The sequence below is a fragment of the Xenia sp. Carnegie-2017 genome, unplaced genomic scaffold (assembly GCF_021976095.1).
Source record: "Xenia sp. Carnegie-2017 unplaced genomic scaffold, XeniaSp_v1 HiC_scaffold_17, whole genome shotgun sequence".
NCBI classification, from domain to species: domain Eukaryota; kingdom Metazoa; phylum Cnidaria; class Anthozoa; order Malacalcyonacea; family Xeniidae; genus Xenia; species Xenia sp. Carnegie-2017.
This window is the reverse complement of record NW_025813479.1, coordinates 545,019-561,867: the sequence shown is the minus strand read 5'-3', so window position 1 is coordinate 561,867 and position 16,849 is coordinate 545,019. Positions and strand designations below refer to the sequence as shown.

Sequence of the window (16,849 nt, the reverse complement as noted above, 5' to 3'; positions counted from 1 at the left end):
AATATCATTTACATAAGCCCCGTTTTCAATTTTGTGGATACATAAAATCAAAGATGCTATAACAATGTTTATGTGACGATAGCATGTGATAAATTTGGCCGACAATTTCAACTGATGTTTATCTTAACAACGTTCCATGTCACTGGCAAAAGACCAATGTCATTGGAAGTAGTGACATGATTGCAGTAATTTACTGCTTTCCATTTGTCTGTTGTGGAATTCATCTTGTATAGTTCAAATATTAATGTGTTGATTTTTGTCAAAAATAGTATAAACAAAATTCTTTCGTTTCTTATGCATTAAATTACTCCAGGAAGGAAATACCATTATTTGAATAGAGACGACATCCCGCTGTTGCTTTTTACCGACTGCTGGCAAAACAACATTCCAATAGTCAATAATCTCGTTCAACGTCTCACATTTAAAACCCGTTTTAATTTCGATCAGATCAAACTATCCTTATGGCTCCAAAGTCCTCAAAAGAAAGTTTAAATTTGCAAAAATGACAAAAGTTTTAAATGAAGCTAAAGAAAAGTTAAGAAAGATGGGCTTGATGGCATAAGTGATTGGTATATATGCCAAATCAAGGAATGGGAAAAAAATGAAAAGGTGTTTGCTTTCATCGGATCAAAGAAATCAGGAAACTTTTTAATCGAGGCTCTTACTCCGTAAGTTATTGCTGGTTGGTTTTACGATTTTAATTTTCTACATAGGTGACACGTATAAATTATATTTTACAGATTGCGTCGTTTGCTTCAATCAGTTAAATGAATTTTGTAAAATGGTTTCAAACCAATAAAATCTAATAAATAAAGAATTAACAGATGTAAAGTCCGCAAAAATACGTATAACTACTTATTTATAAGCCACAACATCGTTATTTGTCTTGAACAGATTTCGCCTTCTCGCAATTTATGATTAACTGTGCTTTAAAAATTGTCCATGTCGTACTTAATGTTTCAGAATAATATAGAAGTTCTCAAAATCATGGATGGAAAAAGAACTCTGTTAATATTTTCAAAATTAAAATGACACGTCACAACAAATTTGATTTAGTTGAAATATTAATTATTAAAGAAATATAAGAGATACATACTTCATTACATTTGAAAGACTTTAATTTTTAAAGAAATAAAAATCGATATAACAGCTTTGCGGATGTTTGAAGAAACAAAAACACCACATTTTGAGCTAACATTTTTTGAGTTGAATTTATATGAACATATTGATTTGTTATGTAAATTTCAAACGGCTTTCAAATTGATTATATTAAAATGTAAATGCGATGGAACAAACAGCTTCATCAAACATTTGTGTTATAATGGTTGAAGGCCTTAAGCCAGCTCATTGTATACTGACTGGATCCCACTTTAGTTTATAGTAAAATGCCAAATGTATATTTTTATAGACGCAACTCTAACAAAGATCCCGAAATCAAATTCAAGAATTTAAGATTGAATTCGACTTTAAAGAAGCCTAAATTTAGGAAGTTGGATGCATTTCTTTTAATTGTTAAATCAAGACTTAAGAATGAGAGGGCAATTGCCAAGAAAATTTTAGAAAAGCATAGAAAGCCGGTCATTTTCATTATTGCACACACTGATGAAGGCAAAGATAAGGATAGAAAAGAAAGTGTTAAAGATTTGGTAAAGGATGAGTCAGATATTTACGTAATTGACAAAGAGGATAAATCCAAATACGACTTTAACCGTCTGCTTGGAGATATCGAGTCGAAGTTGTTGAAACGTCGAAAAGATTTGTTTCTGCAATGTTTGAATCAGGCCGTTTTCTTAAACACCAGGAAAAATAAGGAACGCTTTAAACAAGCTCAGAAACACAGTGTTGATACGATTCTGGAATTTTACAGCAAGAATTTAATTTCATTGTGGATAGACACAGAGATAAATTTTGCTGTAACAGGAAATTCTGGAACAGGAAAATCATCTTTCATCAACGCTGTGAGAGGGTAACACATTTATTGATTGCTCTAAATTAAAAATAATTTCTGTTGAATGAGTTGAAGTTATAACTTTTTCAACTTTTGATCAAAATAACAGTGAAACAAATAATAAAAAAGCTCATTGAAGAAAATTATAAAGATCAAGAAAATAATCGTTTATTAAATACCTCAAATATTTAATTAGCTTGAAGCACAAATGAGGAGATTGAAATCCTGTACAAACCATTTATTGTCTGTGTTCTTACCAATAATAAACGTAATTGATTAAAGCTATACCATTAATTAAAATGTAAAATTTTTTGATCGTCTGACATGTCTTTTCTTTCAGTATCAAAGCTAGTGAAAAAAAAGCAGCAGCACCAGTTGGTATTATAGAAATGAGGAAGAAACCCACTGAGTATTCACACCCAAATCATAAAAACATCATTTTCTGGGATCTACCAGGCATTGGAACACCTACATACCCCAATCTTAAAGAATATTGTACAAAAGTTGGTGGTCTAGAGAAGTACGATGCATTTCTCATTTTTTGCAAATCGCGATTCACTCAACATGATAAAGAGCTGGCTGAGAATGTTTCAAAAGAGCTCGACAAGCCTTTCTTTTTCATTCGTACCAACGTTGACACCGAACTAAAAAATGCGAAGGATGACGAAGGACCAAAGTTTGATGAAGCATCTGTCATGAAACGTATGAGGAAAAATTGTTTGAAAAACCTGGAAGGTTTGATTCACCATGAGAAAGACGTCTTCTTGATTGACAATAAGGTTACAGAGAAATATGATTTTCAACGTTTGAAGGAATCGATTGCTAAATCGTTACCTGAGGAAAAACAAGAGAGTTTTGTTGCTTCCTTGGACAAATCTACACATGCTATAATAAGAATTAAGGCGAACTTTTTGAGAGGTATACTCAGTTTTAAAATGATATCTGCAGTAGCTAAAAGAGTATTTATTTGACAAAAAATAATGTAGATACTAATGGTTGAAATTTCATTCCGGATCATAATTTAGTTTTAACCTCATGTAAACGCGAGTTGAGTTTCATTCTGGAATGAGATTGTGATTAATGACGAAGTACGCATGCGCCATGCTCAGCTTCGCTTCGGCAGATAACATTGACCTTGGTCTGAATAATTCTTGACATCATGCTCAACCTCAACCAATAATTGCTTAATATCTGTTTATAGTTTTAATTTCTTTCATATTTTCAAAAATATTTCAGCTCAAGTACAATTGGTGATTGTTTTGTTCGTAATTGCTGAATCTAATCCTGAAGTTTTGTGGAACTGATATCGATGGAAGTCATTCGATATCATCACGTATTTGGTTTGTATGATCAGCTGAAAAAATCCCTGATGACATCTGAAGAAATCGATGAATTGTGTCACAAAGAAGAAGAGCATGAGAAAAAAATACGAAGAAAAATCGATGAAAAGATTCAGAAAAAAATCGGAAGAAATCAAAGAAGAGCTTTGAAAGATAAGTCAGTAGAAGAATCACCAGCCAAAGTCAATTGGGCGTATGATTATCTTTTGAATTGCATCAAAAGTTTAGAAATAGAAGCTTTGAAGCCTTACGATGCGGCAAACAAAGAGGGAGAAAATTCACAAACATGAAAAAAAAACTTAACAGTCAAAATTATATAAACATCACAAAATATTTCTTAATCGAAAGCACTTTATGCGTAGTAAATAACACATATTATTCTGAAGTTCATGTACCTAATATCACGTTTCTCGAGACTCGCGCGTGTGATTTCTCTATTTTAACTAAACATGCCACTTAGCAAACACTCTTTTAATTTCTTGAAAATCAGCAAAATGATTTCTTTTAAATATAAATGTAAACCAAAAAACTTTTTTTAAATTCTGCATTTCTCCTTCATGGATAGAATCCAACCTTGTAAGTTGTTGGTTATTTAATAAATAATAAAATTTAACATCATAAGAACTTATTTTTATTCATCTGAGGTATTTGGCAATAAATCAGAAGGGAAAAAAAGAAAGTTGTGGCAACAGAATACGTAAAATGTCTGGAAAATATTTTTCCATCCAGGCCTAAGTACAAAATAAAACATATATCACTATCGTTTTGATTACATGAAGTAATGAACCAATTAGTAATCTCTTCCTTGTGTTCATTCACCATGCAGACGCTCAATACTGATAGAAAAACGAGAAATTTTATATTATTTACCTTAGACTACTCTTTTTTGTCTAAAATTGTTGTCTTATTTTTGGTTTGGTTAGTTTTTGCTAAAGTAATGTCTTTTTTCTGCTGTCGAACAATCTTTCAATGTTAATTATACAAGTATAATCAATTAACACGTGGTAAGGAATGCCATAAACTGTCAACTGTGGTACCAAGTTACATTGTGAAGCTTTTATTCACGACTTGTTGCCAAAATGCTGGAAATAATTGCAATTTGGTCATATGAATGGTGCTGTTGTGAATACATTGACTCTTTACCAAGGTAAGAAGGGAATTTTATTTGTTTCACTTCATTTCATTGATTCCAGATTATTTGGTTTGGAAACAATTGTACTAAAAAGTTTTTGGTTTTGGTATGTTTTGGTGAGGAAATTGACTTTCACCTAAATGAGAAATATCAAGATGCTGAAATCATTGAAGTATTTATATTTAATAGCCAAAGCAAAATTTGTTAAAATCCCTATTCTCCATGTATTCTGTGCCTACAAAAGTTTGAGAGTATTTTTTATTTAAGTTATACTTCCATCTTTAACACATGGCTTTAGTAATTTAGAGTTTGTGTGGTAAGACATCATAGATGAGATTAAAAGAATTTATGTGAGATGTGATAAGTTTATTTACTGATTGAAATGGAGCATTCTTAGCAACCAAATTTTAAATTGAAGGTTAACCATCTAAGTACCTAGGGACTTCAAGCAGCTAGGCTACATGATGTTGTAATTACTAAATTTTTGGTACTTTGTGGATTAATGTATTTGTCTACCATGAATTGTTTTTTTCATGTTTTATTTGCATGAGAGGCTGTCAGCCTCATAACAAAAGGGAGCCTGCCTAAAAAAGCAAATAACTTATAAACATTGTTATAAACATTGTATAATTGACATCTCTCCACACTGGGAGTGTGGAGAGATGTCAATTTCCATGCAAAATTTTAATGTTATAAAGAACTTTATTCAAAAGCAATTCAAGCAAGATTTTCGTTTCATGCAGCCTACTTCCAAAAAAATCTCTTCATCATGTTTTAATAGCGAGAGAGTTTTACAAAACAAGACCCCAACACACCCCAAAATAGTCACTAAAATCTAATTCAAACTAGAGCACGCACCCTACTAAGTGATCTGTTTTGGATGTAGATACTAGATAGTTATATTTAAGGTAAAATTTCGGGTTTTTTGTAAGTCAATATGAGTTAAATAGTTACAATTGTTCGGCCAATTGTAAATTTAAATAGTGGTTTAACTTACCTTTGACAGATGGTTGCGTGCGCAACAAGCAATGAAAAACAGAAATTTGCTCACCTTTATATTCAATTACAGAGATTTTTTCTCGAGAGATTTAATTTACACGTAAAGCATATGAAACCATGGACGTAACCAGAAAGTTTTCAGGGGGGTGCATATCTAAGAAAAACAGACTCGTACTGGCAATTTTATTGTCAGTTCTCTTCCATTCTTTTATTTGTTGTAAAACAAAGGCACGTGTATTTCACGTTCATCTCAAGCCAAGCTGCATGAGGTAAATTCAAATCTTGAGATCGACCTTTGGAACATCTTGTGTCGTCGATATTAGCATCTTTATGTTAATTTGAATAGAGCAAATTGAAGTTCAACTCAATTTTGTTATATCGTTACAAAACAGCAAGTTCTAGTAACTGCTGTCGTCATAAGTACATTTATAATTTTTTCTTAGTCGATGACTTTATTTAAAGCTCTGAACAAAATACTTTATTTTTTTGTGTTGAATCATATTCCTGGAACTATTTATCATATAATGTAAAGAGTATAGGAACCCTGCAGTTTGCTGTAAGCTTTGCGACAACAATAACATTTACAGTGTTCCAAATTTCTTTGCAATTTTGCCAATAAATTTTTCATTTCTTATTGGCTTATTATGGGCTCATCCTGGTCAAAACTAGTGTTAAAAAAAAAAGAAGAAGAACTTTTAAAAGAAGTCAAGCAATATGTAAAAAAAGATTTGATGATCTACATAGTTTCTACAATCAACAAGTTGCTAAATGGGAAAGGTTTGATTTATATTTTGCCGTAATTGGATCAAGCAATTCAGGAAAGTCGTCGTTCATCAACAACATAATAGGGTAATTCATTTTTTTAATCTTGCTATTGACGATAAAATTTAGCAGAATACTAAGGCTTGGCTAATTTGTTTTTGTAAAACTTTGAACAGATTTGAAGCATACGAAGAAGTATCATCACTAAATGATGTATCACCTTCGAGGAAAACGTATCCTCATCCTAAATACCAAAATGTCAAACTCTGTGATCTGCCAGGCATCGGAACACCTGAAAATCCCAATGTTGAAACATATTGCAGGAACATCGGTGATCTCAAGAAGTACGACGCATTTCTAATTTGTAGCAAATCAAGGTTCACAAACCATGAGATAGAACTGATTGAAAAAGTTTCAAAAAAGTACCAAAGGCCTTTCCTCTGTATTCATACGCATGGGCATGTTGATGTAACGAATGACGAAGACCTCAATAGATCGCGGTTCTATGGAAGCCACTGCATTATATGAAATAAGAAAAAAATGCTTTGACAAGCTGAAAGGTTTGGTAAAAGATACAAGTGATATCTACGTAATTGACAACAATAATACAGAAAAATATGACTTTGGCAGTCTACGCGACGATGTCATTTTAAAGTTGCTTAAACGTCGTAAAGAGTATTTTTTGAATTGTTTGAACGGTGTCTTTTACGGTAACAAGGAGTTAAGCGAACAAGAAAAACTTCTAGAAGAAGCAAAGTTTCACGTTGGTAAACATGGTTTGACTGATGTTGATGATTTTATTCAAGATCAAATTGAATCATGGAGAAACATGGATGTACACATTGCTATAACAGGAAGTTCTGGAACAGGGAAATCATCTTTCATCAACGCTGTGAGAAGGTAACTACCTCCTTTTTTTAATTACAATAATACTTTGCAAATTATTATAAAGGTAATTTTCTTTTTGAAGCTAATATTGTTATGTGTTTTATGTACCTTACTGTTGCATGTTTTGACTTTTACTTTGTCGCACTTTGTTTGTCAACGTATAATAACATAATATACATTTAACATAATATATTTTTTTAGACTTAAATCTTATGAAAATGGTTCAGCACCAACTGGCCTCTGTGAAAACACAACAGTGCCCACTGAATATATTCATCCTGAAAAGAGGAACATCAAGCTCGGGGATCTACCTGGCTTTGGAACACCTAAATATCCTAATATTAATGAATATTGCAAGATTGAGGGTGGTCTGAAGAAGTACGACGCTGTTCTTATTTTTTGCAAATCCCGGTTCACTCAACTTGACAAAGAACTGGCTGAGAAAGTTTCAAAAGATCTCGGCAAGCCTTTCTTTTTCGTTCGTACCAATGTTGACACCGAACTCAAAAATGCGGAGGAGGACGAAGGACCATGTTTTAATAAAGAATCTGCCTTGGAAAAAATGAAGAAATATTGTTTGGAAAACTTGGAAGGTTTAATTCATAGTGAAAAAGATATCTACATGGTTGACAACAAGGTTCCAGAGAAATATGATTTCAATCGTTTGTGTGGGGATGTGGTCTCAAAGTTGCTAGAACGTCGAAGTCAAAGTTTTTTAAGGTGTTTAACCTATGTAATTTAAGAGAATAACTCAATAACCGAAGATTATAGGAGCTTTGCTGAAGTTAAGGATTGCTTTGATCGCCAAGGCATTTGTGGAGCTGGTGATTTTTACCATAGTCAAATTAATTCGTTCAAGGAAGTTAAGATAAATCTTGCCATAACGGGAGATTCTGGAAACGGAGAATCATCTTTCATCAACGCCGTAAGAGGGTAACAAAAAAGCTAACTTTTACATGGTATTAAAACAGAAGTCGTTACTGACAGTCACATATTGGTGAAATTGTATTAATATAAAGCATGTTTTATATGTCAAATACATATATCGTTCTGGAATTTTAATTTTACAACCCTGCATGTGTAGCAATGTCATAAATTTAGAATGCAATGACCAACTCCCACATGTTAAATTGTCATTTTTAGACTTAAAGGTCACGAAAAGGAAGCTGCACCAGTTGGTGTTACAGAAACAACCACAGTGCCCACTAAATATGCTCATCCAAATAATGAAAATATTATTTTCTGGGACCTACCTGGCATAGGAACACCTACATTTCCCAATCTTAACAAATACTGCAAAAAAGTTGATGGTCTAGAGAAGTACGACGCTTTTCTTATTTTTTGCAAAACACGATTCACTCAATATAACAAAGAGTTAGCTGAGAATGTTTCGAAAGAGCTGAACAAACCTTTCTTTTTTGTTCGCACTCACGTTCATATCGATCTCAATAACGCCAAAGACGACAAAGGACCAAAGTTTGATGAAGCATCTGTCTTGAAAAGAATGGTGAAAGACTGTTTGAAAAACTTGGAAGAATTCATTAAAGATGAAAGAGATATCTTCTTGATTGACAACAAGGTCCCATGGAAATATGATTTTGATCGTTTGATTGAAGCAATATCTTCCGTGTTACACCTGAACGTAAACGAGAATTTTCATTTTTTCTTTCATAAACTTGACACGGGACTGCATAAAAAGAAAGGCCAAGTTATTGAAAGGTTTGTTATCTATAAGAAATAATCTACAGTGAAGTAGGCAATCATACATGAATATGTTTCCCTATTTATCAAGATGGCTATACGCCATTTTGGTTGGTTTGAATTGTACCTGGCTGGAAAATTCTTAGCAGAATTTTTTAATTCCACTTGCTCGATCACTCATTTTGATTTGACATAAATTTTATTTATGTCTTTTCTAGCTCGTGCAGGTGCAGTGGCTGTTGCCTCAGCTGGTGTAAACGCTGCTCCTGTTACTGCAGCTGGATCAGCTTTTAACTTAGTTTTGATTTTAGAAGAAGTTCATCGTTACCGTCGCCAGTTTGGCCTTCCTGATGAAGGATCTGAAATATTCAAAGCTTTGAGAGATGAATCAATTTCTATCATATTGAAATACATTTTAAAACAGTCTACCGATTACTGCCTCTATTTGCAGATAGTGCTGTGGATATTGGTATTGAAAAGTTCACAAAATTCATTCCATTTGCTGGGCAGTTTTTGTCTTCTGCAACCTCAATTTCGTTTTCAAATTTCTTTGTCAGTGTATCAGCGAAATGGAAAAAGTTGCTCTTGATATTTGTGATGAAACAGTTAAGGGCAATGCTAATTAAATTGCATGCAGTAGGCGTTTTCTCAGTACAACAACAACTTGTAATAATTATATCTTATGATATTTATAATGCTTATTTTACAATTTTGCTTGTTCATTCCCGAAAATGTTTACAGATTTAACGATCAACTGTTTTATCTATCATGTGTATGATATAGATGTACTTTCCTATCCTTTTCTTCCTCTTAGTAGTATAACCAGAATTGTATGTAGCTATACATAACACGACATTTTAATTTTCTTTCTTAGTTCTGCTTTTCCAAAGTATACGTCACCAAATCTTTTAGCAGATATTATCTTTTAGTATCTTGAGTCATAACTGTGTTAAATGTATGCATGAATGAAAGGCTAGACTTGTGTTACAAGGATTAAAGTTTGCTTCAGAAAAGAAGCTTATGACTTTCTTTCTATGTGCGTCGACGATCTGGAAAACGTTTCTCTTTAAATTTGGCTTGGTTGCGCTATGATTTCAAATAAAAGTTTTTGGAAAAGTTTTTAATCTGACCCCAAGCACAGAAGGGTCACTCAGTTGTGAACCGAATCTTCACGTCCACAATTCCATTTTGATAAGAGTTTGTCACTTTTTCCAACCACTAAAAAAGCATGACGTCATTTCTGAGTAGTAAATTAGGGAATATTTATACTTAAGAAATGACTTCATGTTATTTTTGTGACTGGAAAAAGTAAAAAAGTCTTATCGACTGGCTGGAAAAATTGCCGGCGACATGCACCGAGCAACTTAAGCGAGAAGAAAAATATCATAGGTTCCGACAACAGCGATCCGTCTGTATACTTTTTATTATTCACCACAAATTTTATAAAACAAGCGCTGTATTGAATATCACTTGTTGAAGGGCATATAGTGCACGTTTTGTTTAACAAAAAAACAAGAATTTTTGGAATTCAAGGGGCATATTTAGCTGAAGAAACGATACGCCTTAAAGGAAGAGATAAAAACTTGCTCTTATGCATATTATACACACTTTTATTTTTCATTGCACAAAATGATGTGGCTTTAAATCAAACTCTGTCGACTCCATCAAGGTTCTAAAATCTTTAAACGGAGTGAAATGCTGCATCATTTATGTTCTTTTACATTTTCGGTGCTATTGATGATTAGTTAATGGATTAACTGGCATTGCTGGAATTTTTACATAATTTAAAGATATATGTGGTGTGACCATATGTCTCAATAAGTTCGTTCAATCATCTTTTATATGACAAATTGTATTTATAAATCTTCTGTGTGTATAGAAGTTTTTGTCGAAAACAACTCGGCCAAACATAAAGCATTTATGAAATTAAAAGTGAATTCTTACTGTAGCTATAAGTTAACGTACGTCATGGTATGTGGTCGGCGTGTTGCATGATTTTCGTAAAGGATTTTTTTATTTACAATACAGATTAAGAAAATTCCATCGTTCTTACAAAAATATATGACATCGAATTTGTTCCAAAGTGTTACGCACATTTTTAGTATTTTCAATAACTTTCACAAAAGTTATATTTTTTGAGTAAATAGTAAAATGAACTGAAAAAGTGAAAGTCCAACACGTCAGCCTAGTGCATAAAGTTTTTTACATATTTAGCTTTCACATATTTTGTGGCTTTAGTTATAATGGCAGATGCAGGTATCTTAATTAAATTCAAGTTATGTTATTAATATTTTTAATATATAATATTGTGGACAAAGTGAGGACAAGTAAAGATATTCCAACAGCAAATAATTTTTCAGTCTAAATTTACATAACGATCTGCACGTGTCTTTCACGCTCATTTCGTGCTGAGATGAATTGAAATGATGAGATCGACCTTTGGACAATCTTTATGTCAATTCAATACAGCATATCGAAATCTTTTTTTCTTTTTATTTTGAATAGCAATACATCCTTACAAAATGCAAGCTCAAGAAGTTGTGGCTTACATGAATGCATTTTAAATGGTAGTTTTTTCTTCCTCCAATACTTTTTGTACGAATCTAAGTGATGTATTATCGTTTTACAGTGTTGCATCATATTCCTGGTACTATTTACCATATAATGAAAAGAACATAAACCCTACAGTTTGGCGTAATCTTGGCATCCATAACAAAGTTATGTTTATATAAATTTCTTAGGCAGTTGATCCTCCATTTCCATCTGCGTAGATTATGGGTTCATCTTCGTCTAAACCAGTTCTTACAGAAAAAGAAGAAAGACTTTTAAACGAAGCCAGACGATATGTTGAGAAGAATGGTCTTAAAGGCATTAATGATTTCTACGATAAACAAGTTGCTATATGGGAGAAATTTGAGCTAGTTTTTGCCATAATTGGATCAAGAGATCTGGGAAAATCATCGTTCATAAACGCCATAAAAGGGTAATTTATTTTTATTATTTTCGCTTCACAAACAATGTATTTGGATGCCAAGGACGTAAGAGAATTGGCTTGTGAAACATTGGCACATTATTTGTGTTTGTCATTTAAGTATATCACATATTTACCATTTTTTACACAGATCTGAAACTGACGAAAACGAGGCAGCACGAAATGCCGTATCAACTTGGAAAACAACGTATTCTCATTTTAAATACAAAAATATCAAGCTTTGTGATCTACCCGGCATTGGAACACCTGAAAATCCAAATCTTGAAACCTATTGCAAAAACAATGGTGGTCTAGAGAAGTATGACGCATTTCTGATTTTCAGCAGATCAAACTTCACAGACCATGAGAAGAACATGATTAAGAAAGTTTCAAAAGAGCTTCAGAGACCTTTTGTTTGTGTTTATACGCATGTAGTTGTCAACGTTCGGAATGCCAATAAACAATCAGAAACAAATGGCGAAATTGCATATGATGGAATAAGAAAACTTTGCATTGACAATCTGAGAGGTTTGGCAAAGGATACAGCAGATATCTACATAATTGACAATAATGATACGGGAAAATATGACTTTCATCGTCTGCGTAACGACGTCATTTTAAAGTTGCTTAAACGTCAAAAAGAATGCTTTTTACATTCTTTGAACCTTGTCATTTACAGAAACAAAGAATTAACCGAAGAAGATAGACGTTTAGAAGAAGCCAAGTTCCGCATAAATAAAAATGGCTTAATTGATGTTGATAAATTTATTCGAGATCAAATTGAATCATGGAAGAACATGAAAATACATCTCGCCTTAACTGGGAGAATTGGAGCAGGAAAATCATCTTTCATAAATGCCGTAAGAGGGTTAGTAAATATTCTTTCAAATGACAATAAAATAGATGAATATTTTTGCGCAAATTTTGCAGAAAAAATTATCACGATTATCAACGTGTGACAAAAGTTTGACATCATATTTTGTAGACTTAAAGGTCATGAAAAGGGCGCAGCACCAGTTGATGTTACCGAAATCCAAACAGAACCCACAGAGTATATTCATCCGAAAAATGAAAACATCAAGCTATGGGATCTTCCTGGTATTGGATCAACTAAATATCCAAATCTTACAGAATACTTCAAAAAAATGGACTTGAAAAGTTACGACGCATTTCTTATTTTTTCAAAATCACGGTTCACTAACGATGACAAAGAACTTGCTGTAAAATTTTCAAAAGAGCTCAACAAACCTTTCTTTTTCATTCGCACCAACATTGATCAAGATCTCAAAAACGCCGAAGATGATAAAGGACCACAGTTTAATGAAGTTTTTGTCTTGGAAAACATGAGAAAAGATAGTTTGAAAAATTTGGGAGATTATATTCACGACGAAAAAGATGTCTTTCTAATTGATAGCAAGGTTCCAGAGAAATACGATTTCAATCGCTTGTGCGGGGATGTCGTTTCAAAGTTACTAGAACGTCGAAGTCAAGGTTTTCTAAGGTCTTTAACCTATGTAATTTACAAAAATAACTCAATAACTGATGATGATCGGAGCTTTGCCGAAGCTAAGGATCGCTTTGACCGGAAAGGCATTTGTGGAATTGGTGATTTTTACCATCGTCAAATTAATTCGTTCAAGGAAGTTAAGATAAATCTTGCCATAACGGGAGATTCTGGAGCCGGAAAATCATCTTTCATCAACGCCGTAAGAGGGTAGTTAATTAAACTTACTTTTACATGGTATTAAACCTGGAGTCGTTACTGACAGTTGCAAAATGGTGAAATTGTATTAATATAAAGCATGTTTTATATGTCAAATGCATATATTGTTTTGGAATTTTTATTTTACAACCCTGCATGTGTAGCAATGTCATAAATTTGCAATAACCAACTCCCAAATGTTAAATTGTCATTTTTAGACTTAAAGGTCACGAAAAGGAAGCTGCACCAGTTGGTGTTACAGAAACAACCACAGTGCCCACTAAATATGCTCATCCAAATAATGAAAATATTATTTTCTGGGACCTACCTGGCATAGGAACACCTACATTTCCCAATCTTAACAAATACTGCAAAAAAGTTGATGGTCTAGAGAAGTACGACGCTTTTCTTATTTTTTGCAAAACACGATTCACTCAATATAACAAAGAGTTAGCTGAGAAAGTTTCGAAAGAGCTGAACAAGCCTTTCTTTTTTGTTCGCACTCACGTTCATATCGATCTCAAAAACGCCAAAGACGACAAAGGACCAAAGTTTGATAAAGCATCTGTCTTAAAAGAAATGGGGAAAAACTGTTTGAAAAACTTGGAAGGGTTCATTAAAGATGAAAGCGATATCTTCTTGATTGACAACCATGTTCCAAAGAAATATGATTTTGATCGTTTGGTTGAAGCAATATCTTTGGTTTTACCTGAACGTAGAAGAGAATGTTTCATTCTTTCTCTGACCAATTTAACACGTGACTGCATAAAAAGAAAGGCCAAGTTATTGAAAAGTTAGTTATCTATAAGGAATAATCTCCAGTGAAGTAGGCAATCATACATGAATATGTTTACCTATTTATCAAGATGGCTATACGCCATTTTGGTTGGTTTGAATTGTACCTGGCTGGAAAATTCTTAGCAGAACTTTTTAATTCCACTTGCTCGATCACTCATTTTGATTTGACATAAATTTTATTTATGTCTTTTCTAGCTCGTGCAGGTGCAGTGGCTGTTGCCGCAGCTGGTGTAAATGCTGCTCCTGTTCCTGTAGTTGGATCAGCTTTCAACTTAGCTGTGGTTTTTCAAGAAATTCATATTTACCGTCGCCAGTTTGGCTTTCCTGATAAAGGAACCAAAGAATTCGAAGCTTTAAACAAAGAATCGTCAACTGTCTTATTTAAATATATTTTGGTCAATGAGTCGTGGACTTCTATTGCAGAATTTGCTCTGGAGCTTGGTTTGGAAGAGAACACAAAATTTATTCCCATTGTTGGCCCGCTGTTATCATCTACGACGTCGTTTTTTATGGTGTATCATTTTCTTCATAAGTGCATCAACAATCTAGAAAAGGTTGCTCTTGACATTTGGGATGAAACAGTTCAAAACAACGGAAGTTAACCAGAACGCACGGGGCCTGTTTGCCCAATATTATTTCTCTTAAAACAATGACAACTTACTTAATTTCATACCTGCACAAAGACATATGTATAGTGAACTTGCTAAAAATATTGTAAGCTCTAATTTATGGAATTCTTAGACCTGCGACGTAATATTTGACTATTTACTCATTTTAAAATCAATGGATTTCTTTCAAAATATGGAATGCAAAAGATGAGCAATAGCCAACTCAAATTACATCCTGTTCAATCTATGAAAGGATACAATAGAATGTTATTCAGTAATTTTACCCCATTCTCCATTTTAGGAATGTATGATAGTAACCATGAGAGTTCATAAATTTGATTTAGTCATTGGTGGATTTTCAAAAAACTGAAATCGCATTTATTGTTCTATTAAGTAGTACAGTGATGAAATTTATAGAAACATGTATTTGAACACAATGAACTCTAAAAAGTGTATCAAACTTATTATTGAGAACAAATTGATGCTTTTAATTATTACTATTAGTGACAATGGCTTAAAATCTATAACACACATAGAAGTATCCAAACAAACGATAAAACTGACGCCATTAAATGTTAGCCTTAAACAATCACATTTTCACTCAAAGTTCCACGACAAGTCATACCTGGATAGGTTTTATTTAGTGTTCTTTTCTCTATTGAATCAGCCAGATAAACAAGTAGACTTATTTTCCATACATTATAAAAGTACTCCAATACAGATCGAACAAAGGCATGGTTAATAAAAATAATTCACATTGAGCGGAATTATGCCTTTGGTTTAAGCACTCGAAAATCATATGGAGACTGTATGAAGCATGTTTTAGTAATAGCGACATGTTCATTTTATTTAAGATTGTTCCGTGTTGTTAAGCCAAGCACCTTGTAATGGGGAACTATTTCCAGAGGATGTCCTTTTGAAGAAATGTTTGTCAGTCACTTTAACTTTAAACCGCTCACTGGAAAGCGCCCTCACCGTGCCGGTTAAGTTACTTGCACAGACGAATGCTATCCATTAGCATATATGCAACAAGTCTTAGTCTCTCATATACTCTTACAGAATATCTGTAAATCAAAAATCAGGGACTCTTCATACTATATATTTTAATCTTACAAAAATTTATTGTTAGCCAGACTTCAAAGTGAGGAGAAACTGTTTGATGAAAATTGTACCTGCTCTAGTTGACATGGCACGTTAATATTTTTAAGACTCTCCGTTAAACAAACTCGGTTTCTTTTAACTCAATGTTCATTTAAAGCTCTATGACTTCTTTTCAAATTATTAATGACACCATCTTTCTTTCAATCTCAAGAGCAGAATGCACAATAACTGAAAAAAGAAAAGTTTTTTTTATCGCGACCTTTGGACTATCTTCTAATACTAATGAATTAATATCGGCTTGTTTATGTATGTTATTTTCAACGAAGCATATCAAAATCTAACTTATGTTTGTTTTATTCCCACGAAGCTTTACAAAAAGAGCAAATAATTGGAATGGAGGCATGAGTGACTACATTAAAAAAATTGATAATTTCTTCTCTGTACTTTTTTAGAATGAAGCCCTTTCATTTATTTTTATTGCATCATATTCCAGGAACTATTTATCATATAATGAAAAGAACAGAAATCCTGCAGTTTGCTGTTAGCTTTGTAACAACTATAACGTTTAACTTGGACGAAATTGTTCGTAATTTAACGTGAGAATTCTTGAAGTTTCAATTTTTTGGCATATTATGGGTTCATCTTTATCGAAATCAGTTGAAATAGAATCTGACGAAGAGAAGATTTTAAAGAAGGCCAGACAATTTAAGAAACAAAATAGACTTGATGGTAGAACTCACTTCCACAATGAAAAAGTTGCTGAATGGGAGAAATCTGATCTATATTTTGCCATAATTGGATCAAGCAAATCAGGAAAGTCGTCATTTGTTAAAGCCATTGCAGGGTAACTCACTTCTTGTTTGTATTACATAACAAGGCTGCATAAAGATCACACATTA

At 33.0% G+C, this 16,849-nt stretch overlaps 2 protein-coding genes across 2 annotated transcripts; both read left to right on the top strand.

Moving 5' to 3' along the window:
• Positions 1-136: 136 nt before the first annotated feature.
• Positions 137-3,909, top strand: LOC124437862 (interferon-inducible GTPase 5-like). Its single transcript, XM_046987794.1, has 5 exons — positions 137-168; positions 531-668; positions 1,409-1,966; positions 2,289-2,866; positions 3,185-3,909. Exons 1-5 carry the CDS (start codon positions 137-139, stop codon positions 3,250-3,252), a joined length of 1,374 nt encoding a protein of 457 aa, XP_046843750.1. The 3' UTR covers positions 3,253-3,909.
• Positions 3,910-6,184: 2,275 nt separating this feature from the next.
• Positions 6,185-15,313, top strand: LOC124437780. The gene is made up of 7 exons (XM_046987707.1): positions 6,185-6,196; positions 11,489-11,753; positions 11,893-12,609; positions 12,727-13,455; positions 13,662-14,236; positions 14,437-14,593; positions 14,968-15,313. Exons 2-7 carry the CDS (start codon positions 11,545-11,547, stop codon positions 14,993-14,995), a joined length of 2,415 nt encoding a protein of 804 aa, XP_046843663.1. The 5' UTR covers positions 6,185-6,196; positions 11,489-11,544; the 3' UTR covers positions 14,996-15,313.
• Positions 15,314-16,849: the final 1,536 nt, after the last annotated feature.

Coding starts and splice junctions, on each gene's coding strand:
- LOC124437862 (XM_046987794.1), top strand. CDS start 137: ATGTCACTGGCAAAAGACCAATGTCATTGGAA. Junction 169..530: donor AAAGACCAATGTCATTGGAA/GTAGTGACATGA, acceptor ATGAAGCTAAAG/AAAAGTTAAGAAAGATGGGC. Junction 2,867..3,184: donor TAAGGCGAACTTTTTGAGAG/GTATACTCAGTT, acceptor AAAATATTTCAG/CTCAAGTACAATTGGTGATT.
- LOC124437780 (XM_046987707.1), top strand. CDS start 11,545: ATGGGTTCATCTTCGTCTAAACCAGTTCTTACAGAAAAAGAAGAAAGA. Junction 13,456..13,661: donor TTCATCAACGCCGTAAGAGG/GTAGTTAATTAA, acceptor TGTCATTTTTAG/ACTTAAAGGTCACGAAAAGG. Junction 14,237..14,436: donor AAAGGCCAAGTTATTGAAAA/GTTAGTTATCTA, acceptor TGTCTTTTCTAG/CTCGTGCAGGTGCAGTGGCT.